This window comes from Alternaria ethzedia, assembly GCF_023757985.1.
Source record: "Alternaria ethzedia strain BMP 0044 chromosome Unknown scaffold_27, whole genome shotgun sequence".
Taxonomy (NCBI): domain Eukaryota; kingdom Fungi; phylum Ascomycota; class Dothideomycetes; order Pleosporales; family Pleosporaceae; genus Alternaria; species Alternaria ethzedia.
Genome location: NW_026056220.1, coordinates 188,128 through 214,819, shown reverse-complemented (window position 1 = coordinate 214,819; position 26,692 = coordinate 188,128). Strand labels below are relative to the sequence as shown.

General features: G+C 53.5%; 9 protein-coding genes across 9 annotated transcripts; 8 read left to right on the top strand and 1 right to left on the bottom strand.

Moving 5' to 3' along the window:
- Positions 1-2,021: 2,021 nt before the first annotated feature.
- On the top strand, positions 2,022-3,734 carry J4E87_008544 (uncharacterized protein; the record flags this gene model as incomplete). Its single annotated transcript, XM_049380133.1, has 1 exon — positions 2,022-3,734. The coding sequence occupies one exon, from the start codon at positions 2,022-2,024 to the stop codon at positions 3,732-3,734; it is 1,713 nt and encodes a 570-aa protein (XP_049230130.1).
- Positions 3,735-4,273: 539 nt separating this feature from the next.
- J4E87_008543 (uncharacterized protein) lies at positions 4,274-4,960 on the top strand (the record flags this gene model as incomplete). Its single annotated transcript, XM_049380132.1, has 1 exon — positions 4,274-4,960. The coding sequence occupies one exon, from the start codon at positions 4,274-4,276 to the stop codon at positions 4,958-4,960; it is 687 nt and encodes a 228-aa protein (XP_049230129.1).
- A 938-nt stretch (positions 4,961-5,898) lies between these two features.
- J4E87_008542 (uncharacterized protein) lies at positions 5,899-7,086 on the top strand (the record flags this gene model as incomplete). Its single annotated transcript, XM_049380131.1, has 1 exon — positions 5,899-7,086. One exon carries the CDS (start codon positions 5,899-5,901, stop codon positions 7,084-7,086), a length of 1,188 nt encoding a protein of 395 aa, XP_049230128.1.
- A 572-nt stretch (positions 7,087-7,658) lies between these two features.
- Positions 7,659-8,147, top strand: J4E87_008541 (uncharacterized protein; the record flags this gene model as incomplete). The annotated part of the gene is made up of 2 exons (XM_049380130.1): positions 7,659-7,671; positions 7,765-8,147. 2 exons carry the CDS (start codon positions 7,659-7,661, stop codon positions 8,145-8,147), a joined length of 396 nt encoding a protein of 131 aa, XP_049230127.1.
- Positions 8,148-10,246: 2,099 nt separating this feature from the next.
- Positions 10,247-11,674, bottom strand: J4E87_008540 (uncharacterized protein; the record flags this gene model as incomplete). The annotated part of the gene is made up of 1 exon (XM_049380129.1): positions 10,247-11,674. One exon carries the CDS (start codon positions 11,672-11,674, stop codon positions 10,247-10,249), a length of 1,428 nt encoding a protein of 475 aa, XP_049230126.1.
- A 2,530-nt stretch (positions 11,675-14,204) lies between these two features.
- On the top strand, positions 14,205-14,549 carry J4E87_008539 (uncharacterized protein; the record flags this gene model as incomplete). The annotated part of the gene is made up of 2 exons (XM_049380128.1): positions 14,205-14,276; positions 14,361-14,549. 2 exons carry the CDS (start codon positions 14,205-14,207, stop codon positions 14,547-14,549), a joined length of 261 nt encoding a protein of 86 aa, XP_049230125.1.
- Positions 14,550-17,501: 2,952 nt separating this feature from the next.
- J4E87_008538 (uncharacterized protein) lies at positions 17,502-18,199 on the top strand (the record flags this gene model as incomplete). The annotated part of the gene is made up of 2 exons (XM_049380127.1): positions 17,502-17,802; positions 17,871-18,199. 2 exons carry the CDS (start codon positions 17,502-17,504, stop codon positions 18,197-18,199), a joined length of 630 nt encoding a protein of 209 aa, XP_049230124.1.
- A 2,657-nt stretch (positions 18,200-20,856) lies between these two features.
- Positions 20,857-21,619, top strand: J4E87_008537 (uncharacterized protein; the record flags this gene model as incomplete). Its single annotated transcript, XM_049380126.1, has 3 exons — positions 20,857-21,025; positions 21,082-21,249; positions 21,300-21,619. The coding sequence occupies 3 exons, from the start codon at positions 20,857-20,859 to the stop codon at positions 21,617-21,619; spliced, it is 657 nt and encodes a 218-aa protein (XP_049230123.1).
- Positions 21,620-22,609: 990 nt separating this feature from the next.
- Positions 22,610-26,231, top strand: J4E87_008536 (uncharacterized protein; the record flags this gene model as incomplete). The annotated part of the gene is made up of 4 exons (XM_049380125.1): positions 22,610-22,942; positions 22,986-23,357; positions 23,402-25,800; positions 25,850-26,231. The coding sequence occupies 4 exons, from the start codon at positions 22,610-22,612 to the stop codon at positions 26,229-26,231; spliced, it is 3,486 nt and encodes a 1,161-aa protein (XP_049230122.1).
- Positions 26,232-26,692: the final 461 nt, after the last annotated feature.

Sequence of the window (26,692 nt, the reverse complement as noted above, 5' to 3'; positions counted from 1 at the left end):
TTCCCTGGACATGACTGCACTCGATGAAAGCTTACAGAAGTGTGCAGCACCAGTCCTCGCAAGAAGCAAGAAGCGGCCGTGCACCAGGCGAAGTCCATGAAGGTTTGTCGTTGATTTTGAGGTGGGATCAATGCGCGCTAGCGACGGCGAGCCTGCCCCTCGTTCCTGCCTTCCTTCTCCACAACCTACAACTTCATCCGCTTCCACCAAACGTCGACAGCATCGTCAATCTCGCCACCGCCGGGTCCTTCTTTTTACTGATACTTTCACCCAGGGAGGCAATTGAATCTCATGTCTTCATGTGATCAACGGTCCAGACCTTTCCCGACGCTGGCTTCGATGGCTGTGCTGCCATAAAAGTCGACGGGCCACGCCCACGCCCACCACCATCGCCGCGACCCTCACAATGCTACACCGAACGCGATCTTGCCAACGCTTCTCCGATTGAGATCATCGGCAACATGAGCTCAACTGACGGCGCGGTACAGCCACTGCCGTTTCGACGCGTCTGACTCGCACGAGACAAACATGCCAAGGCAACATTCCCTCCTCGCCGCGCACCAGCCAGTCTATGCAAACTCATTGCACTTCGAAACCTTTCGCGCCTATGTTCACAGCCACTAGCATCCAACTCTTCTCCACACACCGCGATGGCATACCACGCCGTGGTCGTGCGGCTACCGCTGCTGTCGAGCCACTCAACTGACGCAACCTCGACTGCACCTCACCGAAGAAACATCTCCTAGGCAAGAGCGACTTCCAACACGAGAATGTCGGATTCAAATGTAATGGAAGCATTCTCTCCTACCTCTGATCCCGGTCTCGTTCCCGATCAAGAATGTCCACCTTCCCGCCGGGTAAGGAGGTCACATGACGCATCCCGCCTGGATCGCTCTTGCTTGGAAAGACCCCGGTGATACCTGAAAGAGAAGGGACTACATTATCTCATGGTACTGTGTCGCATGAAGTGTATTTCTGCTTGCCAGGCTTGGTCGACGAAGATCCGTTCGCGTCTTTATGATATGGACTTGCACATGCACTTGCAGGACATACAACGCCCCATCAAAAAGCCGGACAGAACGCGTGTAGGTCTGGCAAGACGGACTTGCCCATGCATACGCGGATCATACAACGCCTTATCGCAGATCCGGAGAGGTTGCAAAGCGCAGGTCTGGCAAGACGTTGCTTTGTCGGAACCTGAACGGTATGTAGTCGGTTGCGCGCTCTGTCGCTGCCAGCTGCAATCGTACATGCTTACGGGCCTGCGACGACCTCGCGCATCCGTATTGTCGCCGGTCTTCATGAGGATTCTATGGTACGCCATTAGCTCTTATGTCTTTCAGTTCAACAAGAAGTCATTCTGTGTAAGGTAGTCAGTATGTTAACACATGTCACAGGCAACATCTCACGCAGCAAGGCCATATCACACGACGCCAACCTCGCCCAGTATCTCAGGCAAGACGGACCTCATGACGCTACACGCTATCGACATGCAGCAAGTGCCATGAGGGCTTGTGGGTCGGGGCAATGGGTCGTGGGTGTAACAAACGCTCGGGTTCTAGGTGAATGCGAGGATGCCAAGACGCTCGGACGCGTTACTCACGCCTGTGCTGTCGATACACACGCAACGCCCCCAGCAACAGGCACCGATCATAACAACAGACCTTTGTCTTCTTTCACAGAACGCACCTGATATCCTCTTGGCTTACAAATCGTCCGCGCTTGTCAGAGTCGACCTTCAATTTCCTACTTCACTCCGTCGTCGCCTAGGTAAACATTACGCCATACCTACTTCAATACCCGTGGACGCATCTTTTCACTAGCGGCGCAGTCAGCCTTGCACATATAAAGATCGGGGGACGCAAGCGTTTCACCTCTCACGCCGTGTAGAGTAATAACAGTTTTTTCAGTAAGTTCCACCAGAGCTGGAGTATAGATGCTGGAGTTCACTAACAGGTGTCTTAGTTGCAAGCAGTAACCGTTGAAACCAAAACCCCAGCCGCCGCCCCAAGTACCCCAATATGACCAACCACGACCCCGATAAGGACACCCCCAAGGGCATAGCCAACAAGAACCTAATGGTGATCGAGAGCCAGACTGCATCTCCCTCAACTCCCATTGGTGCTCGTGCTCCCGTTCCCTTCGGTCCTCCCATTCCCCGCCTTGCGGACACGCGCCTAGAAAAGGTCCCCGGCGGTCTCAAGGATCCGTCTCGCCTTAAGACCAAGATTTCCCAGCTTCTGGACAAGGACGGTGACTATCCAGAGGTCGATGGCTTCCGCTTCAAGACCCTAGAAGAAGCTAGGGCGCCCATGGACGAGCCTCAGTGGTATTCTCCAGAGGTCGACCCCTCCATCCCCGAGACCGACGCAGAGTATCGTAAGTTCGTCGAAATGTTGATGCTAGCTTTCAAGGATATGACCCGCGCCAAGGACACCCAGGGCAACGCTTACCGCAAGCGGCTAACTCCGGGTGAAGGTGTCTATTACCAGGACTGGGCTATTGAAGCGTGCTCCTGGGACATCGTCGGCATGGCCAAGGACATCCACCTGAACGGCTTCAAAGTTCGCATCTACGATAAGTCCATCATCGACAACATCAGCCAGACCAAGGACTGGACTTTCGGACAGCGTATAGAATGGATCTGTGCGGTGCTGAGGACCTCCAAGCAGATTGGCGTTACTCTGATGAAGAACGAGAAGACCTGGACTACTATTGGCGCTCCCCACAAGCTGTACAGTAGCACCATCGTCAACTGCGTCTCGAACGCGCACCGCGGCCAGTGGATCAAGGTCGGCCGTGACAACGACCAGCACCATCAGAATCGTCCGATTCGGGGTAGGCGTACTGCGGCTGAGATGATCGCGTCCGGTGACAACGATGACACTGATGATTCTGGAGTGACTCCGGGTTCTCAGATGATGTTACAACCGCGACAGCCGGCTCAGAAGCGCCAGAAGCGTAGTCAACCGGGTATGAATGTCATTCGGCATGACCACCCAGCCATGGCCAATGACTCTGAAGGCGAGATGTCTCCCGGAAAGATGAAGAAGAAGCGCAAGACCACAACCCAGTACAACTCGTCATCCCCCACCTACGTTGTTCAGTCAGAGACTTCGGCATCTCAGCGGGATAAGCACCACCCTGGTGCTGACATAGGCGTTACCTTTTCGGACGTACTTCCCATGAAGCATGTCGTCGCTGTCCCCGTGCAAGCTGCTCGAAAGAACGGTGCCCAAGCTGATGATGTTGTCTTCAAGGATGCTTTCAGCAAGGACGTATTCAGCGAGGGTGCTAATGGCAAGAACGCCTCTAACGACGGCGGGGACGGCTCCATCAAGGATAAGGGCAAGGGCAAGATGAAGAAGACTAAGGACACCGGTTTCGTCAACTACCATTGCGGAACTAAGGGCATGGACGAGCTTGACTCGGACAGCTTTCGAGCGGCAGGTCGCGCGCCAGGAGGCTTCACCCGAACCGGATCTCCCTCGTCCTCTGAGCTCTCCGATGCACCTGATGATCTGCTATCTCCTGGCTCTGGCTCTCCAACTCCCAACCACAAGCAGAAGGAGCTGCTGGACGACCCCGAGGACAAGGTTTCCATTGAGGAGTACGCCAAGCTTCGGGGTGAGATGGATGAGCTGAAGGCGGCGCAAGCTGAGACCGACAAGATTTTGGCGGCACTCCGCGCGGAGAACGCGCGCTCGTTGGCCTCGTTCCATCAGGGCTCTTGAGTAGCTGAAGACTGGCGCAGAGAGACGCAAGCATCGAATGATCAAGTACACGTTTGGCCGTCCATAGAATGAGATGGATGACCAGTCTTTCCAGCCTTTCGGTAGGATAAGATTGTGAATGGAGTTCATATGGGAATAGTTGAAGTAGCACATGAAGTCACGACGTTTCGACTGTAATTCTTGATTACCTTTCGACGTTGTGGCGGAAGAATACAACACGTTCAAAATTATGTCTTCGTCTTGTCTGCGTGATTGAATTGATGTTCAGGTCCCATGTATGCAGGTCGGTGATACTAACCTTGTTGCGGTCAATCTTAGATACGTCAGCGCTAAACTTTATCACCAGTAACCTCGGAACCTGAGCTCCCTGCTTTGCAAGTAACGCGACGCGCAGCGAAATCCGACCATCCGACCGCAATCATGCCTTCGATTATACCGCCAGCCTTATCGCATAGGTTCTTACCTCCACGACGACCCTATATAAATCATCCTTCACCGTCCGCTCCGCATCGACACCATACCTGCATCTCCTCCGTCTCATGATGACCACCCGAAGAAGAACCGAACACCTGGAAGACTTCACCGCTCACGAATGGTGCAAAGCCCTCTTCGCCGACCCCTCGATAACGTCCATCCACGATCGCCGCCTGTTTGAAGCCCGCGACGGCTGGAACCTGCTCTTCACGCGCGGCCTCTTCACATCCGACGCGATCCGCGCGTTTCTCGACTTGTGGAAACCGGGTCATGGAAAGCGACGGGAGGTTATAGACCCCGACAGTGTAGTCACACATACAGACACAACGTGGGAGGAGATTGTGCCGCCCGACAACCCGAAAGAGGCGGCTAGACAAGCAGCGAAGGAGGACATACAATACGATCTCTCCGATCCGGAAGGAACGGAAAACATCGTGCTGGTATCGCTAGCTCACGATGCCGATGGGAACTATGCGAGTCTTCATGGCGGCATTACGGCGTCGCTGCTGGATCATTGCATGGGCTGCCTTATAGTCAAGAACTATGGCATTCCGAATGCGACGAGTGAGCTGCGCGTCAAGTATAAGAAGAATCTGGTGACGCCATCTGTGGTGAAGGTTAGGGCGAAGATCATGAGGGAGAAGGGCAGGTATGTTGAGGCTGTGAGCTGGGTGGAGGATGGCGCGGGTGGGGTGTTTGCGGAGGGATGGGGCAGTTTCGTCAAGAATAAAGTCGTTATGTCGAAGATGTAGACGGCGGGGTGGAAGTGGACTGTAGGAGTGGGATATAGGGCGGATGGGGTGTGTATGACGGGATGCGCTGAGGTGAATGCTCGTGTTGACTGTAGACAGCTCCGGTGGCATCGCACGAATTTCAATGTCAAGGCGCGTCCGTCCAGCGTCTTTAGACCTGAGCCGCAGCCGTCCTACGCGATTCATGCATCGAGATCAACAGTCCAGATCTTCAACACCAATCCCCATCACACCCGGACACGCTCATCCACATCCACCACCTCGGCACATCATCACAACCCACAGCAGATCCCATTCACCACGCCAATTCAGGCTCTATCGCAGCAGATCCGATCTTTCCGACCCCTACCGCCCAATTCTCTGCGTCCTCTCGGCCTCTCCAGTGTTCTCAATACCCGACGAATCACATCGCGCAACGTCGTCGCGTCGCGTTTCAGATAACAACGAATCCGCTCTAGACCATCCCTTCCCAGCTGTCGATCAGGAGATTTTTGCAGAAAGCCCAGAGAACTCTTCTTATCGACAACGCACATGCATGGCATTTGTTCATTTACACGTGCGGGTGGATAGGCCAAGGCGCATGTGTGACACCTGCTAATTTTGGGTCGGGGCACGGCGTGGGTGCCGAGTATGCTGGATGGATGAAACTAATGGCATTTTATGCGTTGGATTGAGGCTGAGTTGTGTATTGTGGATAGGTTGAGTGGTATCTCATTATCTTTACGCGTCAGCCCTCGTCCTTGGTCCTTCTTCCCTCCCTTCGACACCTTTTCCGTCGTTCTTTGTTCGTCGCATCTTTTTTTGCGCAGACACTCTTTGGTTGTTTTTTATATGGTTCAGTGAACCAGTACGTTCTTTACACAAATTACATTCTTTTTTTGCTTTGATCAGCACGTTCCTTTTTACGAGATACCATTATACCGATACAAATCTTCAAAATGATACCGAGCACCCTCAGCAAAGCCGTTTCACTCGTTGTGCAAATCGCCGCCATCCAAGCCCCACCGCCATCGCCTCCGGCCCCAGCCGCCCTACTATCTTCATCAAGCACCCTCGCCGCCTCGCTCAAAGTCTCATTCCCGGACCCTGGTCGAGCACTCCTCCCCCAACCATACTGGTGGTGGCAATCCGGCACCGCAGTCGAAGCCCTCCTAACCTACGGCTCCACCACTGGCGACCTCCAGTATGAAGATCTTCTAAAGACCACCATCCTGAGTCAAGCGACCCCCGCAAACGACTTCATGACCGTCGACGCGACCGGCAACGATGATCAGGCGTGGTGGGGTCTTGCCGCCATTACAGCCGCCGAGTTGAAGCTTCCCCAGCAAGGACCTGTAGCTTGGGTAGATTTGGCGACCAACGTCTTCAACCAGCAAAAGCAGCGTTGGATCGACGGCAACAATACTTGCGGCGGCGGCTTGCGTTGGAAAGTAGATTTCGGCGAGGACGGCCAAAACGGATGGCACTACAAGAACGCCATTACCAATGGTCTCTTCTTCCAACTTGCCGCCCGCATCGCACACCTCACGAAAGATGCTGAAATTCTATCCTGGGCGGAGAAGACGTATGCCTGGAGTACGAAAGTAGGCCTTGTAGACCAGGACTTCAATGTCTACGACGGCACGAGTGAAGACAACGGGTGTTCAGATCTAAACCACAACATGTGGAGTTACAACGTGGGCGTCTACATGTATGGCGCTGCGGTCATGGCCGTGCACACCAAAGACGAGAAATGGTCGGAAAGAACGAAGGGCTTTGTCGCATCCGCGAAGAGGAATTTCGTAAACACCGACACCGGCGCGCTTTTTGAGAGCAAATGTGAGGTCAAGGACGCAGATGAGCCGTGCGACACCGACCAGGTTTCTTTCAAGGGGTTGTTGGCGCGATGGTTGGGTGCTACGGCTGTGTTATTGCCGCAGATTAAGGAAGATGTGGAAAAGATTGTTAATCCAGCTGCGAATGCGGTGCACAACGGTACCATTCTGGATTTGGGTCCTATTGAGAGTGCGTATGCGCTCGAGGTCGTTGATGCGAGTTTGAGGATGCAAGGGTTGGGTGGTGAGGGCACGATTGGAGTTGGGAAAGTCAAGGCAGCAAGGAGTATTGCAGGGAGAATAGCATGGTGATGCAAGAGATAGACTGTGGATACCCCGATAGATTTGCTTTTTCAAACACAAGGCTACCCTTCACGATCGTATTGTGCGCGACCATCATCCCAAAACCATCTCCACGAACATTCAATTGCCGGATTAACCCCTGCTTTTAGCGTCATCGCAATCGTATCGCGGCCGATCTCATCTTCGATCCATCTGCGGGTGCGCTACGCGGATCGATGTTCCGGTTCCACGGGGACACTAACGGCGTGGCTTGCAGCCCCTCAACACCAATGGAGCTGTTGGAGCTCTCATAATGACGTCGCAGGTACGGAAGCTTGCCAGGAACGTCAACAAACTTCATTTAAGGTGCGGTCTCGCGTGTATACTGAACTCTCGTCCTATCGCGCAATTTTTGATCTGTTGTGCAATTGACTGATCGCGACATCATGCCTTCTATAAACTCGACTGTGCGTAGTCTGTGAGGGGTTGGAGGGGTCGGAAGAGTAGGAGCTGACTGATGCGTACAGGTATTCCATGCGTATGCCTATGGCACAGCATTCTGGTACGGCCTGCGTGGCTTGTGTCGCGTGTACGACCCCATTATGGTCATCGGCTGTACGTTACATCGACTTTGCGACCCTTCTACCCCGCTCTTCAAAGCTTCAACCCCCTGATGTTCACTGTCTATTCCAAAACTAACACCAACAGGGTTCCGGCCTCCCTCGCAACTAAACCTCGCTCCCAATGACCTCGAAGCCTACAACGTCCGTAACGACGGCTGGTGTCTCGTAACCCTCGCGCTCATCCTCGTCTCCTTCACCAACGCCATACCCTTCAATTCCGCGCCTGCAACGAAGCTTACTACGATTCCGTATGCGAAAGCGGTGGTAGCTGCGACGGTGTTCCATCATATCACGACGGGCATCGGCGCGTACCAGCATTACAAGATGCCGAGTCATTACAATACCAGTATGAGCATTGGGGTGTGGGGCAATGTATGGTTGACTTTGACCGGATTGTTTACACTGGCGATGTTGCAGAGTGATAAGGAGACGATGCTTGTTGAGGAGGTAACTAAGAAGGTGAGATAGATGTTGGGTGGATGGAGGGAAGGAAAGAGGAAGGCATAGCCATGGAGATATGCACTTTGTGGTGGAATGCTAGCTCAAGGCCGCACAGTCTAGGCTTGAGCAATTGCGATCGAAAAGTAAGATGTGTATACAGCGACAGAGTGTATCTAAAAGAGAGAAAGCAGTTCGATCATCACTATCCGAAACCTTTGCACTGATGCCAAACTAGTTCGTCACTCCCTATGTATGGAGATCAATGTCTAGTCTTCGAGTATTTTTCCAAGAATTAGATAACCTCTCCCACTATCCTTCTTCCAACTTTGACTCTACTCCGACCTCACTACCACGTCAACCTAGGGAAAATGAACACCCTGGAGCCTACGTTGACGCTGGGTTACCCACTTTGCAGGTTCTTGTCTTGATGTAGTCCTCAGGCCTGTTCAGCTTTTTTCTTGTATGAGGTGTCACTATCCCTCAAAATCCCTCCGGTCTGTATGTTGGCCATCCCCCAAACCCACTGTTATACCCCCGAAAGTTCCAACCTTGCCTAGTCATCGTACATGGCGTGCAATAAGCGTTGCGACGGAAGTCAAACTGGTTCTGCTCGCGACACCTTCGAGATTGGCGATAAGGGATGCCGGGTTGATCAAAGTAGCGGGGATCGTTGATGGCGTTAAGGCCGGTGCGGAAATGTTGGCAGGGTTGGGCTTGGATGTATTCGTGGTGGGCACAGCGTTCGTAGTGGCGGTAGATGTCGCGGCACATGGTGTTGGTTGGGGGAGTTGAGTGGCTTCGAAGGATTTGGATGGAACGAACGAGTTAAACCAGGAGGGTCAATGTATCGCAAGGGACTCTGTTCAGTGTCTCGCAAGAAGATTGCGATAGCCCTATCTCATCTCCCCTCTTATACACATCCTTCAGTGTTGCGATCGTCCAACACACCCATGTCGAATCTCATGCGAACCAACAGTCGACCGCGGGGAACTCGGGCAGCGAGTTTGGGGCAAAGCTTTACCTATACTGTATGAACAACGCGTAGATGTTTCGTAAGATCCTTCTGCTGCCTCCCACCGGTGAAAAGTATACGTACTGAGCTCTGTGTGGCTTCGTCAACTGCAAGATACTGTTCGCAGCGAATACACACCCTTATTATGAGGTATGCAAATCAGCGCAAACGTCTCTCGCAAAGCCACATGGCAGAGGCTCCGAATGGTACGATGTGAAAGGACAATCTGCCGGACTGTTGGGGGCAAATCGGAATGAAGCCATGTATGAAGTAACCCGAAGAAACTTGCTCAGCCTTACGCAAATTGACCCAGCTCCCCGGTTCTGGAGGACGGGCGCGATTGACGGGTGCGGATGGTCTGGAAGTTCATCGTCTTTTTGGTCCCGCTGGTCTAGACCTGATGGCTTGGGGTGTGGTACAGATGACGAGTAAGTTTGCTGTCCGAGCCAACGAATCTTGATGAAGGTAACGGCCGCATCCGGGCCGCGACCCAAGTGGAAAGGTCTGTTAGCCAACTTCCACAGCGAACGGTGTTGCGTCATCTTATAACCGTAGTTGTTCGCAAGTGTCGATGCGGAAATTTCCCCGAGCATACGCGCATCGATACTGGAAGCGATCCGAGAGGTTCGGCATTTGGGTAGAACGCGTTTACGGAACGTTATGGAACGTCCTCAATGTTTCGGCCGAGAGTGTGGAGGTCACGTTAGAAGCGCGTGACTTAGAACGTTGAAGTCAGAACACGTGGCTGCGCATGGGGCAGTAACACAAGCTTGTACCAGTGAAAATGTGAAGAGAGGCAGTCGCGATCGATGAGAAAGCAACTCATGATAGAAGTGAGTACTTTGTGAATGCTTTTATTGATGAACGCCTGACCAACCCACCCGGGTATAGATCTTGGAATGCTACCTAAAACGCCAATATGTATGCAAGGGGTATCGCTGAATGTAGAAAGAAAAAGAGCCTCCCAGTCCTCATGATCATGCAATCGTTTTCATGCAATCATCATCATGTGTGTCCGTCATCAGTACCCGTGGCCTGCCACTGGAGGGCGCAGTATGTGTGTAACAAAAGAAAATGCAGTAACAGAATCAAAGCAGACGCGGCTTTCCACCGTCTATAGGCCCCTAAACTTGGCACCGTTCCTGTGGTAGATGCTGTGTACTGCGCGAGGAGTGATAGCTGGGGGAGAGACAGCCGGGGGAGCGGGCGGAGTAGCAACAGGCGCTGTTGGAGCAGGCGCTGTGACAGTGACCATGACGGTGTCAGTGACTGTGACAACGCCATCGTTGCCGGCTGGTGGTGTTGGTGCAGCGCCGGGGCGACCGGAGAGTGTGGGAATCTCCATAGTAGCGCTGGAGGCTGCGGAGTTGCTGGGAGATGGCAGCTGCGCGGTAGCAGAGGGAATGATGGCAGAGATCGGGGGAGAGTTGCTGGAGGCTGGGGGTGCAGCGCTTGGAACGGGAACAGCGCTGGTGGTGACTGGAGCTGTAGGACCCGCGGGCGGAGTGCTGTTGGTGGGGAAAGGAGCTTCGCCACCAGAGCCGGAGCCAGAACCGGAACCTCCACCTGGCAGTGAAATCTCGGTCAAGATAGGGAAGTCCCACTCGTTCTTGGCAAGGTCGGTGAGAATAGCGGTCCGTGAGGCGAAGTCGGAGACGGCGGCTGTGCCTGCATCTTGCTGGACAAGAGCGAACTTGGGCGAAGCATCGGCGGACAGGGCAACATCCGGGGATGTGACGTCGACGTCCATGCAAGTAGTGTACCACTCGTTCTTGCCCTTTGGAAGTTCGTCGGTACCGCCCTCCTTCAAGCCACCAGGCCTGGTGTTCCACTGCCATGTCCAGTACAGGGTGTATGGCTTGCCTAGCTCTGCGCTCTCGGGAATTTGGACATTTGTTTCACAGAATTGCGCGTAGTTGCCAGGTTGGCCTTCGACAGCCTGACCAAAAGCATAGGCCGGAAACTCTTTCGAACGCTCCTTGAAGGTGGGTGTGTCGTTTATCTCATAGCATCGACCGTCGTTGTAGTTGTTCACGGCCAGCAGCTTGCCACGCTTGTCTCCGCCACTCCCGTCTTTGTTCCACTCCATGACTGTAGAAATCTTCTCGTCCTCCTTCGGTTCAGTAGTGCCGTACACCCAGATAGTGCCACCCGCCTCGACAGGTGGCTTGCCAAGCATGTGACCAACAGGCTCTGTAACGTGACCGTTTTCCATATACCGCAATGCGATAAAGCCACCAGGCGGTGCTTGGAGACGCGGATACTTCTCTTGAGATTGGACCGGTTTTCTTTGCGAAGGGTGGCACAATAGCGTTTTCTTGCTGATGAATGCGCCTTCCGTCAACGGGGGAACTAGATTGTTCATGGAGAGGTCGCCGTTGTAGCCTTTGTCGGTCTTTGCGACGTATCCTCGTGGGTACCCGTATTGGCCGACGTATTCACCCTTGTCGTTGATGTTGCGCATCTGCTCGATCCAGCTGTGGCCCATAGCGACAGGGAAGGCGACGAGCGCGGCGGTGAGGGTTCTCCGTATGCTAGGCATCTTGATGTGTGTCGTAATGTAGAAAGTGAAATCTTGCCCTGCAAGAAAAGATGTGGGATGGTCGGTGCCGGATGTCTTATCAATACTGGCGATACGTATATCCTGACGTGAGTGTTGTTATCGAAAGCGGGACAGCTGGGAATTGGTGTACAGGAAATTATATCGTGACGAAAAGTGAAGTATCGGCTTGGCGGGCACTGTGAGTGGTCGCTCCGTCAATAGTCGTGTGACTCAATCCGTCTTCACCTCGCACGTAACGATGCTATTGTTCAATGACAATAGTACCGGACCTTGTGAACGACGCACTGCGCGCTCTAGGCTACAAGAAAATAAGAAATGCAAGAGAAGAAGTGAAGACGCACAAGCCGGATGTGAACACAAACTGCAATATCACGCGGCCATGGTCCTTTATTCAGGCGGGTGAAGGTGGTGAGACAGACGCTGTTGAGCGTTGTAAAATCTCCGGCCTAGAAGGGAAGAAGCGACAGGAGCCAATAGAGAAGGAGACACACGAGGTGTCGAAACACAGCGCCACTCCACGCGACGCCGCACGCAAGCTTTCGAGCCTGACTGTATGGGTGTAGGATGTGCGTTTCAACGCTGGCCGATGCTGTAGCCGCCAGCCATGGCTTTCCCGTCCCGCAGCGTGGTCGCGGCGTAGCGCGCTCTTGCTGCAGCCTCCCGTACTCTCCGGCGCGAAGATCGGCGTCTGTTAGTCGGTAGTTGGCAATACATGTGCATGGCAGGGCTACGCTAGCCATCCTCAGACATCAGAGGGGCCGTTGAGTGTCAGAGGACCGTGTGCCGTTGATCTACAACACAACGACAGAAGCTAGGCATCATCTAGATCGATGCGATGAAAGTGGAGATGAAATAACGATAGATAATGAGAGCCAGTGATTGCGATATTGTGAAGCTTTCTGCATCGCCCATCGTGAACCCACAAGCGTGACGTAAGAAACCGCGCAAAGTGCACGCAAAGTGGATGACAAGATCATCGAAGTGCCAGAGCGAGCCTAGATTCATCCGACGACAGGTGAATGTGTGCCGGTGCAGCGCTTCGAGAAGGAAGGTGAACCCGCAAGCGACGGGTGGTGGGGTGAAGGTAGTTTGGTGGAGGCTCCACGTTGTTTCAGGTCAGAGCGCACGCGGGCGATGATTGGTCATCGGCCGCCACGCTAGGCTTCAACCTAGGAAATAGAGATATCGCCTGATTGGCGCGCATCTCTCCATTTCACGATGCCCGCCAGCTAGCCTTTTCCCACGACCAGATTACGACCAGATTGACGCCCATCCAGTCTCTATATTTGACAAGCGAGATTCCAGACACCTGGCCAGCTTCATGCGCCTTTTTTCTTTTCCGATGCCGAGCACAGGCCGCGAGATGAGATGTTTATTGCGGTACCTCTCATCCATACAGGCACGCTCCTATCGCTCCCTCGTGTTTCATCGATAAGGGAAAACGGCGGGGCGCGGAACAGCCCTGAGGCATAGCAAACGGCATCAACGGGGGCCTGGCCAGCATCCCCGCCTGTCAAAACGGCTCGCAGATTACAGGAACCAAACCCGAGGCTAACCACGTCGGATGTCCTTAGCAGGTGACCTCGTGCGGTGGCTACCCAAACCTAAAGGCCGAGATGTGTCTTCTGGAAGGTGCCATTTCATCTCACACAATGTCCTTACATCTTGAAATGTTATTGCAAACACGTCTCGACATTGGGGTTTCGAGGTTAGCCATGGACGGTGTGCCAGGTGGTACCTGTTGGTGTCGTCGCTTTCTGGGTACAGTGGCAAATTGATGTGGGTAGCATCTTCACACTGTTGTCGTCGAGACCGTCTACAAATTGATCAAATGTGCTCACGCAAACTACCATCTGCTGTCTTAGCCGTCAATATGCAATAGCTTGGAATGGCTGGTTGAGTGCCGGGCACAACAGACGTGAAGAGCTTGTCCATCACAGCGACAACCTCATATAAGCACTCCAAGAAGATGATCTAGCGGTAATAAGCTGCTGTCAAGACCAACAATACAATACTGCCACGCTCGGAAACATATCACAAGCCGAAACTACGATTATATCTTGCCCGAACTGCCTGCTTTTACTACTTGAACATGTGCCAATACACACTCGTCATTTACACGTGTTCTCATACATCCGGCAAAGGGACTTCTTGGTGCCCAGCAAGCTTGAAATCGTCACCAAATCGCTTTGGTCTCTGAAGCCGCGCGCAGTCAAACATCATCGAAGTGCGATACGAGGAAGCTTGCAATGCGTGTCTACTGAGAGAGCATCGGGAAGCAAGTGCGAAAGAAGTTGAGATACGGAGAGATGAGGGCAGACAGTAGAATCACGGGGAGCAGTGAGTGAGGACATAGGAGCGCTCTTGATCAGGCTAGCGTCCTTAGGCACAATTCATGGGGATACAAACGCACTCTGATACTTCCTTTCTTTGCAACCACAATATCCTCACTACCTACTTCTACCAATTTTACAAACTACACATTACCATACCATCCACATCCACAACAATGGCGTCAAACGCTGCCCCAGATGCGCCATCCCAGCCCGAAGCGCTGCTAAAGCGCGCCCGTGATGCCGCAGTACGCGCCCATGATGCCCAATTGCGCGCCATCAACGGGCAGCGAGCAATGCTAGACGCGCAAGATTACTATCACTACACCGAGCGCCGACGGCTGATCAACGAAGCCGAGAACGCAGCGCTGAAGCAAAAGGCTCTCAGTTTAGAGCGGCGCTTGGAGCTGGCGGATCTGGCAAAGCTAGAGCATGATCGCCTGAAGGATAATCTGAAGAAGTTGGATGAGTGGGAGAAGGACTTTGCCGTCTTCAAGCAACGTGAGGAGGACGGACAGTGAAATGTGAGTATTATGGAAGCTGTTCAACGTGGTACGGATCGCTAACGTGTTCAGTGTCGTCAAGAAACGCATTGCGAGCAAGAGGAAAAGGACCAACATGTACAATGCAATGGGTCAAGGGGACTCTTCACACGGGAGCGATGAAGGATACGGCGAAGTAGGCAGTGACCGTCTAAAACATTTCACAGCATCACGATAATGCCCTACATGCATTCAAGTCTCTTTTCGCACCATCACTCCCTTGACATGTGATTCCTTCCCGTCGTTCACATGAGCTCTTGCACAAATTGGCAACTACACTGTGCGCAACTCCTTTCCACTTAGTCCCCTATCTCACTACCACCCAACCGCCAGTAATAAGCACCGCCACCTACCCGAAATAAGCCATGCCAACTCTCAATATCAAACCCCTAAACTGTATATGCGCTGCGACCATCCACTCTTTCTCCTGCCACTGTCACAGACACGCTTACACTATTACTTGCCCAGGATCAGCTCGCCATCATCGCCCAGCAATCGTAGGTGTGGAGCTACACTTGAAGCCGTGCGATGCATGTGCGGAGAGACTAGAAGATGTTGAGAGGGCGTGGCGGGAGAGGCGAGGGATATGTCCGCATAATGATGTTGAGACGAAGGAGGGGGTGGAGGTAGAAGAGGCAGAGAGTTCCGGGTCAGAGGAATACGAGGATGCGGTTTCGATCATGACTGAACATTAAAGGAGCACCGCATGCCGGAAAAGATACAACACCTGAGTACAGCAAGAAAAGCCAGAGTGACCCAGAAGTCTACATCCCATCAAAAATTTACAAACTGTCCTTTTAATACCGATGTAGACTCCAGGCTGTTTAGTTTCCTTGGGTGGGGTGAGAGGTGTGGGTGGCACGCCAATGCAGTGTCGTCGGCAACCCATGGTACCGCATCGCGAATCGCGCGCACATTACCAATGTATGTCTCAGACCCCAAGAGACCTTGCACAACCTCACAACAGTCTCACTTTTGATCAACGATGTATATCCCCCGAACTCGGTTTCAGTGACCGCACCTCTACAGCGCAAGCACATTCTGTCCTTACCTGCATCATCGCCAGTTGCGAGCGTTACAATGCCACACTTTGCAATCACTCGTCATACGCTTGACGTGTTTCCGCGTTACGAGATACCGACAAAGACTCGCTTCGCGGTCTACTGCTATTTATCGCTACATTCGGTATTCTACTTTCAGATGCGACCTCTACGTGAGGAAACCATCGCCGCAGGATTTCTCTGGTTCACGATTCCCGTACATTTACTCTGGATGACGTTTCCCCTATTCTTCGCCCTAAGGTTCTATGCTGAGAACGACTACTCTATCGATCCCAACGATCATCTTCCAAGATACGTAGACCCGAGTCCTCCCACATCATACAAAATACTACTTTCAATGACGCTTGTCCACCTCGGTCAGATCGCAATCTGGACACAAACCTACCTCGGCACGCCTCCCCCCTTCCCCAAAGACATCCGCGCACTCGTTCAAGAATGCACGCTCCACTTCGCAATGTCCTTCTGGGTACTCTCGGAGTGTGAGTATATGCGCGCATACTGGCATTCTCGCCTCCAAGAGCGACCCTTCAATCTCATCACATTTCTCCAATCTATCCCCCGAGCCAATTTCGACCTTACTTTCCTCGTATCACGAGATTGTTGCAGTTACCGGAGTACGCCACCGAGGGATGGGCGGACATCTATGGAAGCTCTCTGTCGAGCTCTGCTTGACTTTTTCGACATCATGGCTTTTACGTGGGTGGTCCTGGTCTGTCTTCTTTACCCTATCAAGCGCTTCGCGAATCCCGGTCCTAATGGCGATACTTTCTCAATCGCAAACCGGTGTTTTGGAGTGTTCTTTGCACCGCGGTCGGACTGGTTTATCTTGCTTGATATTGCACTCCAGCGTCCGGTCCGACTATTGAACAGGATGCTGTTTGAATCGGCTGTGGAGGGTGTCAAAAGAGGTCTGGATTGGTGGCGGCGGCGTGATCTACATGGGAGAGCTGATAGAAGCGATCCCGAGAGCACGAGTGACATGTCCCCGTTGTACATCCCTCCTGCCGACTGGTCTGACCTCTGGGTCAATAGCGAAGAGATTGCCTGGTGGTCGGTATCTCGACAGCTCTACGAAACGCCCTGGAACGACTGAGATACCTTGAGTCAAGATGGCACTTCCCCCGGACGACTCATCTCCCAGCCTCGCGGAAGCTCTCCATGGCTTTCTGGCATACGCAGGTATCTCCGCCGACGTCACGTCGGATCGCACACCTTCGTTAGATATGAAGACGAAAGCGAAGACTCCAGTATGGGCAGCTCCAAGTGACCGTGGAAAAATACGAGCCATATAAGAAGGCTCTGGTCAATACATGAAGTGCCTTCGGTGTTACACAAGGAGCAGGCTGAGCTTTGGGCCGAGACCTCGAGGAGGGTTAATAAAGAGGAAGGCGAATGGAAGAAGGAGGTGGGACGCGTCGCCTCGGGGATAAGATACTCGTGGTGGTTGCTTTCGTCATGGGAGGTCGCCGTAGTCGCCCCTTCCTCGTTCGGTCAGGTTGGTCAAATTGTTCACGATAGTACGTAGGATAGCAGGCGCACTGGGTCTACAAAAGCCATAACTGCGCCATTGAAGGGCCGCAAGTAGCGAGTGTCTCGAATTTGTAATGATGCTGTAAATCTATCATTGATGTCGAATCGTAAGCATGCGAAATGGAAAGTGAAGGTGGCGTTTCTCGAGCATTCCTTGGCGCTCTCCGCTTTGTCAGCGCTAGCGTCCGCGACATTCAGCCTAGCTTCGAGCTCCGCGCATCGCGACATTTTCCCAACACCGCGCGCGCGACAACCTCACACACCACACCATCGCCGTCCACGTCCTCCACGCCGTCGCGACCCCCGTACGACTCACGCAACCCCCCGCACAACCGTCATCATGGCCAACTACCTCGCCTCCATCTTCGGAACGGAGCAAGACAAAGTCAACTGCTCCTTCTACTACAAGATCGGCGCGTGCCGCCACGGCGACCGCTGCTCGCGCAAACACGTCAAGCCCTCGTACTCGCAGACGATTCTGCTGCCGAACCTCTACCAGAACCCCGCGTACGACCCCAAGAACAAGATGAACCCGCAGCAGATGCAGATGCACTTTGATGCGTTTTACGAGGATATCTGGTGCGAGCTGTGCCAGTACGGACTTGTGGAGGAGCTGGTAGTCTGTGACAATAACAACGACCGTGCGTTCCCCCCACACTCATACCTTTACTCCCTTTGATTAGAAGAAACTTGCTAACGCAACCTACAGACCTCATCGGCAACGTCTACGTGCGCTTCAAGTACGAAGAAGACGCGCAAAAAGCGTGCGACGCGCTCAACTCGCGCTGGTACGCCGGCCGCCCCATCTACTGCGAACTCTCGCCCGTCACCGATTTCCGCGAGGCCTGCTGTCGTCTCAACAGCGGCGAGGGCTGTGTCCGCGGCGGCTTCTGCAACTTCATCCATCGCAAGGAACCGAGTGCCGAGTTGGATCGCGAGTTGGACATGTGCACGCGCAAGTGGTTGAAGGAGAGAGGCCGGGATGCCAGGAGTATGAGCAGGAGTCCTACGCCGCCTGCGACGAAGAGCCGGTTTTAGAAAGATTTGGTGGCCGGGAGGGTGAGGATGGGGCAGGGTTGAGGAGGAATGAGTGTGAAAGGAGTTTTGGCGTTGTGCATGCTCGCGCTTCTGGGACTGAGATATCCGTTGCGGGCATGGCGTTGCAGATTGACATTTGTATTATAGGTTGGCAAAACGTGCTGAGAGCGGATAATGGGCTGGACTAGATACACAAAAGCACTCTGTCGGTTCACATCAATCTGTTCGTCTGCCTGGATAAACTTCGTGAGCCGTGCGTTATGGTTAATGGAACTGACCATTATGCAGTGCACTTCAGTTGTTTTGTGTTCAGGTGTTTCTTGCAAGTCAAGTCACGTACGCGCGATATTGTGAGATGTTCTCGAGGAAAAGAAGCAGATATCGCATTGGTGGCCGTGTAAGACCTGGTATCATCTGAAATATAAACATCGAAAGAAAAGAAACCGCGGATAGCAGCAACGAGCATCCAAGTGCTCGAAACACCGGCCCAATCCAACCCCCAGAAAAAAGACATTAAACGCCCCATACACGCCGTCCATCCCAAAAACACTCATATATACACCAATTCCTTCGTTCCTTCATTCCTCCCATCCCCCTTCATTCTCAAATAATCTTATGTTGTTTCAAAATAATAATCGTAACAACCACACCCGCCACAAGCAGCAAGAAACATATCCAGAAACACCAGCAAATCCACGTCCTTTGCTTAGCCTTTCTCTGCTGACCGGCCAACCAGCTATCTCTATGTGACGCGTCAGCCGTGATGGTCGTGGTGAAGTGGAAGCGCGATGAAGGGCGTCCGGAGAGGTGGCTAAGGGAGAGGGTGGAGAGGTTGGGGGTGCGGAAGAAGGAGTGTGGGCGCGAGGATGAAGATGGGTGTGGGTGTGTGGGGGACGAGGGGAGAGGGGAAAAGGGCGGTTGGTAGGTGTTTTGCGTCGTGGTGGAGGGGAGCTCTTGGATGGAGATGGAGGGGCGGAGTAGGGGTTTCGTGGACGGCGTCTTTTGTAGTTTGGAGCGGGGTCTCTCTTTCTTTTTATCCATCTCCGTCTCCTTCTCCGCCGTTTGCGTATGTATTCCGCCCGAAAAGATCTCCGCTGATAGTGGTGACATCGGATTTGATGCGGCGTAGGACGACCGTGTGGATTGCAGTTGGACCATGGGCGGGGATGTGATGGGTAGGTGTGTTTGGGAAGTGGGGGATCCGAGGGGAGGGGATAGGGAACTGCTGACGTACGATTGCTTGAGGCCCTGGGTTTGCGTGGTTTTTTCTAGGTCGTCTTGGTGGACGGCTACGCTGAAGCGTTTCCAGAATTGGGGGTCGCGGACCATTTTGGTGTGTGTGTGAGTGGACTAGATAGCGAGGGTACGTAGGAGATGGCGAGTTATTGTGGTATGCTGAGCATGTACGTGTGAGGTGGCGATGGAAGTAGTGGTTGTGGTAGTAGTGACTTCGTCGTCGAGGTATATGTATTCGCAGTAAGAGTGATAGCGCCGATGGTAGAGGTTGATGAAAACAATCGATGTCGATGTAAAAGGCGATAGTCGACTATTAACTTCTGTCGAACTGCCACTAGCACGAGCGTTACGACGCCGAACGACAGATGCACGATGTCGCACAGCAACACGCGAGATTGTGGTGGGTATTCAGATTGGAAAGGGTCCAGCAGAGCCAGGAACCCGCCGCGTGTGTAGTGAATGACACGACGTAAACCTTAACTCGGGTAGTTGATCGACGATGGTTTGGGTGACGTAGCAAACAAACGGAAAGGAGCGACGGTGGTTGGAGATCAGAAGTAGATCAAGGCGATCGTTTGCAGTGTGTTGCAGCACTTCAAGGCGCAGTCGTGACGTGAAAGGAAAGTAGTTGCTAAGGCGAAAATGAGGAAACCGCCATACTTAACACCTGCCTGTCTATACAGGCCCCTAAAACAACAGACCATGGGGCCTTGCACCCATGTGATGTAACACTGCTTGCCTAGACTCTCATGTCCAGGTGTCAAAGCAGGACTGCGATATTGTCGTGTGGTTTTCGTTGGTTTCGAGGTTCGGGCTTGCGGGATGGAGATGGCCAATCAGGACGCGCAGGGCGGGATGCATCCCTGTAGGCCATCACGCTGGACACATGGCGCCGATGGCGGTAAGGCGCGGGAAATTGGAGAGTTGGGATTTGAGACGAGGGATGCTGGTTTGATTGGCAAGGCCATGACGCTGTTTGATTGCGTGCAGCGGCTGAGGCTGAGATGCAGATGTGTTCTACACTGTACATACCTAGGTATTCTGGCGGTGTGTTCAACTTCAGCTTCGTCGCACTTCTCCTTACTAAAGTCGTCGAGGAATCATCATTGAAGTTGTTTGAACTCGCCCTAGTTTCCATAGACGGGTGCTAGATGGAAGCTTGATGAATGCTTGAAACAAGGCGTTCTACGCAAAACATGGCTTGACATGGCTTGTCATGGCGACAACGGCCTTGCAGCCTCAGCGCGGTCCCACCCGCTGTTTCTGTCGTTCAACATGCCTAGGGCTCACCGCTAGGGTTCCCTAGACTGGCAGCTCATCATCCCTGCTGCGCAATCCCAAACCTTGTCATCCCAGTCTTGTACGACTACTGTACGCAATTGTTTACTTTCCTATTTTCCGGAATTAGCTGCTGCACAAGGATGCCACACGAGGAGCTGCCGTTCTGGCTCGTCAACGTGCCTCGAGACCAGTGGCCGAGCGACTGTCCTGACTTCCTGAGGGATATTAGTGACAAAGACAAGGGCATCATCGGGACGCCTGACGAGGAGTACAGGGTGTTGAGGTGGGACGAGGTGCGGGCTATTGTGGGTGAGATTGATGAAGACGTGACACGCGATAGGCGAAACGCTGATGGCTGTGGGTAGATGGCAACCGGGTGGACAAGTTTCATCGCTTGCCAAGTGAATTGAGACGGTACCGGCAGTTTACGCATCGGCTGGAAAGGGACTATGGCAGTATCATGAACTTCATTGTGAATGAGCGGCTGAAGTGGGGAAGCATGGAGCCGAGGGGCGCGCCGTTCCAATTTGATGGTGCGTTCGATTCACCTTACCCGGCTTGACATCTATGTTTACCCGCGCAGAGGATATCAAGATTCTGTACAACGACTGGCCGTATGGTATCGATGCCGACATTGTCCATCTAGTCGTGTGGACCAAGTTTGAACTCGACGACGACCCCGACACTGGATTGTCTACGGCCGAATCACACAAACAGATTGATGAGTATGTGCAAAAGACGTTTGCGCCCAAAGTCAAAGAGCTGGTGTGGTTCAAGAACTGGAAGAGCCTGAAGAGCGTGCATGCAGTCGAGCACTTTCACGTCATGCTGTACAGGCCGGATGCAGCATTTTTGAAGGAGATTACCAACGGCGATGTTCCGATGACTGAGAAGTTTGAGTGACGGGCTACTATTACTGCGTCCATTCTGGCCTGTAGTAGGAAACGGAGGATTTAGCAGGCTCGCGGGGTATTCCAGACGGCGGCGGGATATTTGAGGAACGACGGGGTATTTCAAGGAAGTTGGCAGAAAGTCTGTAAACATGCTCGCGCGTCATAGAATGGAACATAGAATCGGAATGTTTATTAGATTGATAGAGACGTTTGTAGAAATGCACGATTCGTTATCGATACCATCCAGAATTATTCACATCGCAGCCTTGTTTGGCTGATCCCCTGAAGATCATCCGGGTGTTGGGACTGATTGGCGCGTCATCCAGTGGCGCACGTGGCGTGTGGCGCAAACTCCGCGGTGCGCAACTTCTTCAGCGACTGTCGAGCAGCAACAACGACGAACTACTCTCCATTGACCCAAGTACGCTGAGCTGTCGAGCGGACTAGACGTGGAACACTGCTAGGCGCATATTTCTGCAGGACCCTTTGCTATCGCATCGCCTATCGTCGAATTACAGTCGCGTGCCGGTCGGGGAGTCAAAGCGGTGAGAGGCTGTCGGGGTTAGCGTCGACAAAAAAGTCGCGGGACGGCAAGGGGCCTCCTCCACATTTCAGTCTGGTCGGCACGAGTGTCGTGAGCACCGTCTCTACTCCCCCTCCTTCTCTCTTTACTTTTTGACATTGCGCGTCTGACGGTGTGTTGCGACGCCAATTGCGGGTTTCGGTATCGCAGGGCCTAATTGCAGAAGTGTGGACTTGACGGACTCTTAATAGCACGCCGACCACGGAGGGTGCACAAGGTAGGCCGCAAGAACGAATATCCGGCGTGAATGTACTGACACACAAAAAGGTCTTTTGATATAGTCACATCACACGTGAGACTCGCATCCAATCCCACCACACGCCGCGCACAGCCACCCTACGCGTCATCTCATGCGAGCGCCTCTCTAGGCCTACAACACCACTGAATCAACTTCAGTGGAAACACCACATCCTCACCATGCTCGGATATCTCACCAGCCGCTGGCAGGGCGAGCAGAAGAAGACGGGCCCCGCCTGGTTCGACCGCCACTTCAACCCCATCCTGCTCTCCGTCGCGAAGAAGGCATGCACGCATCCAATCCACACCATTGTCACCATCGCCTTTGTGGCCAGCTACTCATATCTGGGCGTTCTCGACAAGGGTCTGCTGGAGAGTGGCATTGAGGAAGCAGCCTCGAGCCGCGTCGACTTCACCACTCTTCTCGCCGGCAGCAAGAGACTCAGAATCGGAGAGGAGACGTCATGGCAGTGGGAGGCTGAAGAGCCCAAGACTGCCATCTACAAGGACAAGGTAAGTATTCCTGCGATATGTAAAGACCCTGCTAACGAATCAGACCGCCCAGGAACTCGCCCTCGTCACCCTCGTCTTCCCCGAATCGAGCATCATCAACTCGGCGCCCTCCCAGCAATCCGTACCCAGCAATGTCTCCGCCGAGCTCCTCCCCAGCTCGTCCAGCTCATTCTCCACCTTCTCTCACGACACCTCGCTCGCTTTCTCCATCCCCTACACCGAAGCCGCCGACTTTCTCCAGGCCATGCAGGAGATTTCTGCGCCCGAAGATGCGGCTCAGTCGAAGGGCTCGGAGCAGGAAGGCACACGCGAGGAGAAGAAGTGGATGATGAAGGCGTCCAAGAACGGCAGTGCCCCTGGCGGTGTGCGTAATTGGATTCTGGACTCATGGACGTCTTTCGTGGATCTTCTGAAGGTACGTTATTTGGCGACTGGCGTGAATCTGGCTAATTTTGATAGAACGCTGATACTGGCGACATCGTCATCATGGCCCTGGGATACCTTGCCATGCACTTGACCTTTGTCTCCCTCTTCCTTGCTATGAGGCGCCTGGGATCCAACTTCTGGTTGGCCACCGCAGTTCTTCTGCAGTCTGCCTTTGCTTTCCTCTTCGGTCTCGCCGTCACGACCTACCTCGGCGTCCCCATCAACCTGATCCTGCTGTCTGAGGGCCTTCCGTTCCTGGTCGTCATTATCGGTTTCGAGAAGCCCATTGTCCTCACCAAGGCTGTACTTTCTGCGTCTCTGGATGGCCGACGGGCGGCTGAGGAGAAGCGGGGCGCGCCCTCGACTATCCAGTCAGCTGTACAGCTCGCCATCAAGAGGACCGGATTCGAGATTGTCCGCGACTACTTCTTCGAGATTCTGATCCTAGTCGCCGGTGCCATGTCTGGAATCCAGGGCGGTCTGCGACAGTTCTGCTTCCTCGGCGCATGGATCCTCTTCTTCGACGCTCTCATGCTCCTGACTTTTTACACCGCGATTCTTACCATCAAGCTCGAGATCAACCGTATCAAGCGCCATGTAGCTCTCCGCAGGGCTCTCGAGGACGACGGTGTCGATGGCAAGGTCGCCGAGAATGTTGCCCGCAACAACGACTGGCCCAACGCACGCGATGTCCAAGTTGCCAACCACACGACAACTGTCTTTGGAAAGAAGATTACAGTTCCGAAGTTCAAGATTCTGATGGTTGCCGGATTCATCCTGGTCAACGTTCTCAACGTCGTCACCCTCCGCTTCGGTCTTGCTCCTAGTAAGGTCGCTCACGTTGCTGGCGTAGGAGCCACTCCCCCGCTGGACCCCTTCAAGGTCGCCGGAAGCGGACTGGACCACATCTACGAGCAGGCCAAGGCCACCGCCACGTCCACCATCGTCACCATCCTCATGCCCATCAAGTACGAGCTTGAGTTCCCGTCTATCCACTACGCTGAGCCGTCCATCACCGACAACGAGTTCGCGTTCGGCAACAACATCAGCACGCACATTGTCGACGGAGTACTGAAGAGCTTGGAAGACCCCTTCCTCAGCAAATGGATCGTCCTCGCGCTTGTCATGAGCGTTGTACTCAACGGCTACCTCTTCAACGCCGCCCGCTGGACCATCAAAGAACCCCACCAGCCGCTTGCTCCAGCTTCTCCTTCAGAAGTTCAGGATGGAGCCCCCACTGTGCCTGGAACCCCCCGCGTACCCTCAATGCACATGCCTACGCCGCCCCGCACACCCGGTCCTGAGGACACTCGCTTGCAGCCCCTTACTCAGCTCGTACCGCAAACACCAGTGCTTCCTATCGGTCCTTCGGAAGAACAGCAAAGACAGCCAAACCGTGCTGCTGAGGTCCTGGAAATGATGATTAAGGAGAAGCAAGCCCCCAAGATGACTGACGAGGAGCTTATCGAAATGTCGCTCAAGGGAAAGATCCCCGGTTACGCTTTGGAGAAGACACTCGGTGACAAGACCCGCGCTGTCAAGATCCGCCGTGGTCTCGTCTCACGTACCCACGCTACACGCGAAACCTCAACTCTCCTCGAACGCTCCCTCCTCCCGTACAAGGACTACAACTACGATCTGGTCCACGGCGCTTGCTGTGAGAACGTTGTCGGTTATCTGCCTCTCCCTCTCGGTGTCGCCGGACCTATCCTCGTTGACGGCCAAAACTACTTCCTTCCCATGGCGACCACTGAGGGTGTGCTCGTAGCTTCAACCTCCCGAGGTGCCAAGGCTATCAACGCCGGCGGTGGTGCTGTCACTGTTGTTACTGGCGACGGTATGACCCGCGGACCTTGTATCGGATTCGACAGCCTGACGCGCGCTGGTGCGGCGAAGATCTGGCTCGACTCAGAAGAAGGTCAAAGAACGATGAAGGACGCATTCAACTCTACCTCCCGCTTCGCCAGACTCCAATCTATGAAGTCTGCCATCGCTGGTACCAACATCTACGTCCGTTTCAGGGCAACGACTGGTGACGCCATGGGCATGAACATGATTTCCAAAGGTGTCGAGCACGCCCTTACCGTCATGGCAACCGACTGTGGTTTCGAAGATATGCGCGTAGTGACTGTGTCAGGTAACTACTGCACAGACAAGAAGTCCGCTGCCATCAACTGGATCGACGGTCGTGGCAAGGGTGTCGTCGCCGAAGCCATGATCCCCGGTTCTGTCGTCAAGTCCGTGCTGAAGTGCGAGGTTGAGGACCTCGTGCAGATGAACATTTCCAAGAACTTCATTGGATCAGCCATGGCGGGTGCTATGGGTGGTTTCAACGCCCACGCCGCGAATATTGTCGCTGCCATTTTCTTGGCTACTGGACAAGATCCCGCGCAGGTTGTTGAGAGTGCCAACTGCATCACCATCATGCACAAGTAGGTCATCATTGGCAATCTACCAAGACTTAATGCTAACAACGTCTAGTGTCAACGGCAACCTCCAAATCTCCGTCTCGATGCCCTCAATCGAAGTCGGCACCATCGGCGGCGGAACCATCCTCGAGCCCCAATCCGCTATGCTCGACCTCCTTGGCGTACGAGGCGCCCACCCAACATCGCCAGGTGACAACGCCAGGCAACTCGCCCGTGTCATCGCCGCTGGTGTCCTGGCGGGTGAGTTGTCGCTCAACAGTGCCCTGTGTGCGGGTCATCTCGTCAAGGCGCACATGGCACACAACAGGAGTAACGTTCCTTCTCGCGCGCCTACGCCTGCACCTGCGACGCCTGTCACGGGTGCTCAGACACCTGTTACTGGAGGTGGTCCCCTGTCTGCGCTGAGCTCTGCGGGCATTGCGCCGAGGCGGTAGGTATTCTTGGGGAGTGTGATGGTTTCGGCGTAATAAGGATAGGACTGTAGATACGTTGGGAAGATACCTGGATTTGTTTTGCGCATGTATCAGGGTAATCTAGATTGAAATGGTTCGGTAAGGAGACGAAGACAGGATGAAGATTTATACATACGCATTCGCAAGAATATGGGTCTTCTGTTGTTATGTAGGAGGAGATGAAGAGGGGTAGTATATACATCATTAATGCATTTGAGATAGACTAACAGCGTGTGTCTTTTGAGTGCTGTTATGTTGTTGTAGTCGCACCTTCTTAGTTTGGTGAAAAAGTTCGTGATTGTAGTCAAAACGGCAGGTGCGTTGGGTGGGTACTCTTGTTTGTGAGTCCCGAGAACCTCACGTCAGAACCTCACGTACTCGGCAATAGTCTGATCGCGATACGTACGGTATTGTACTGCGCTTAACAACAATAACAACAACAA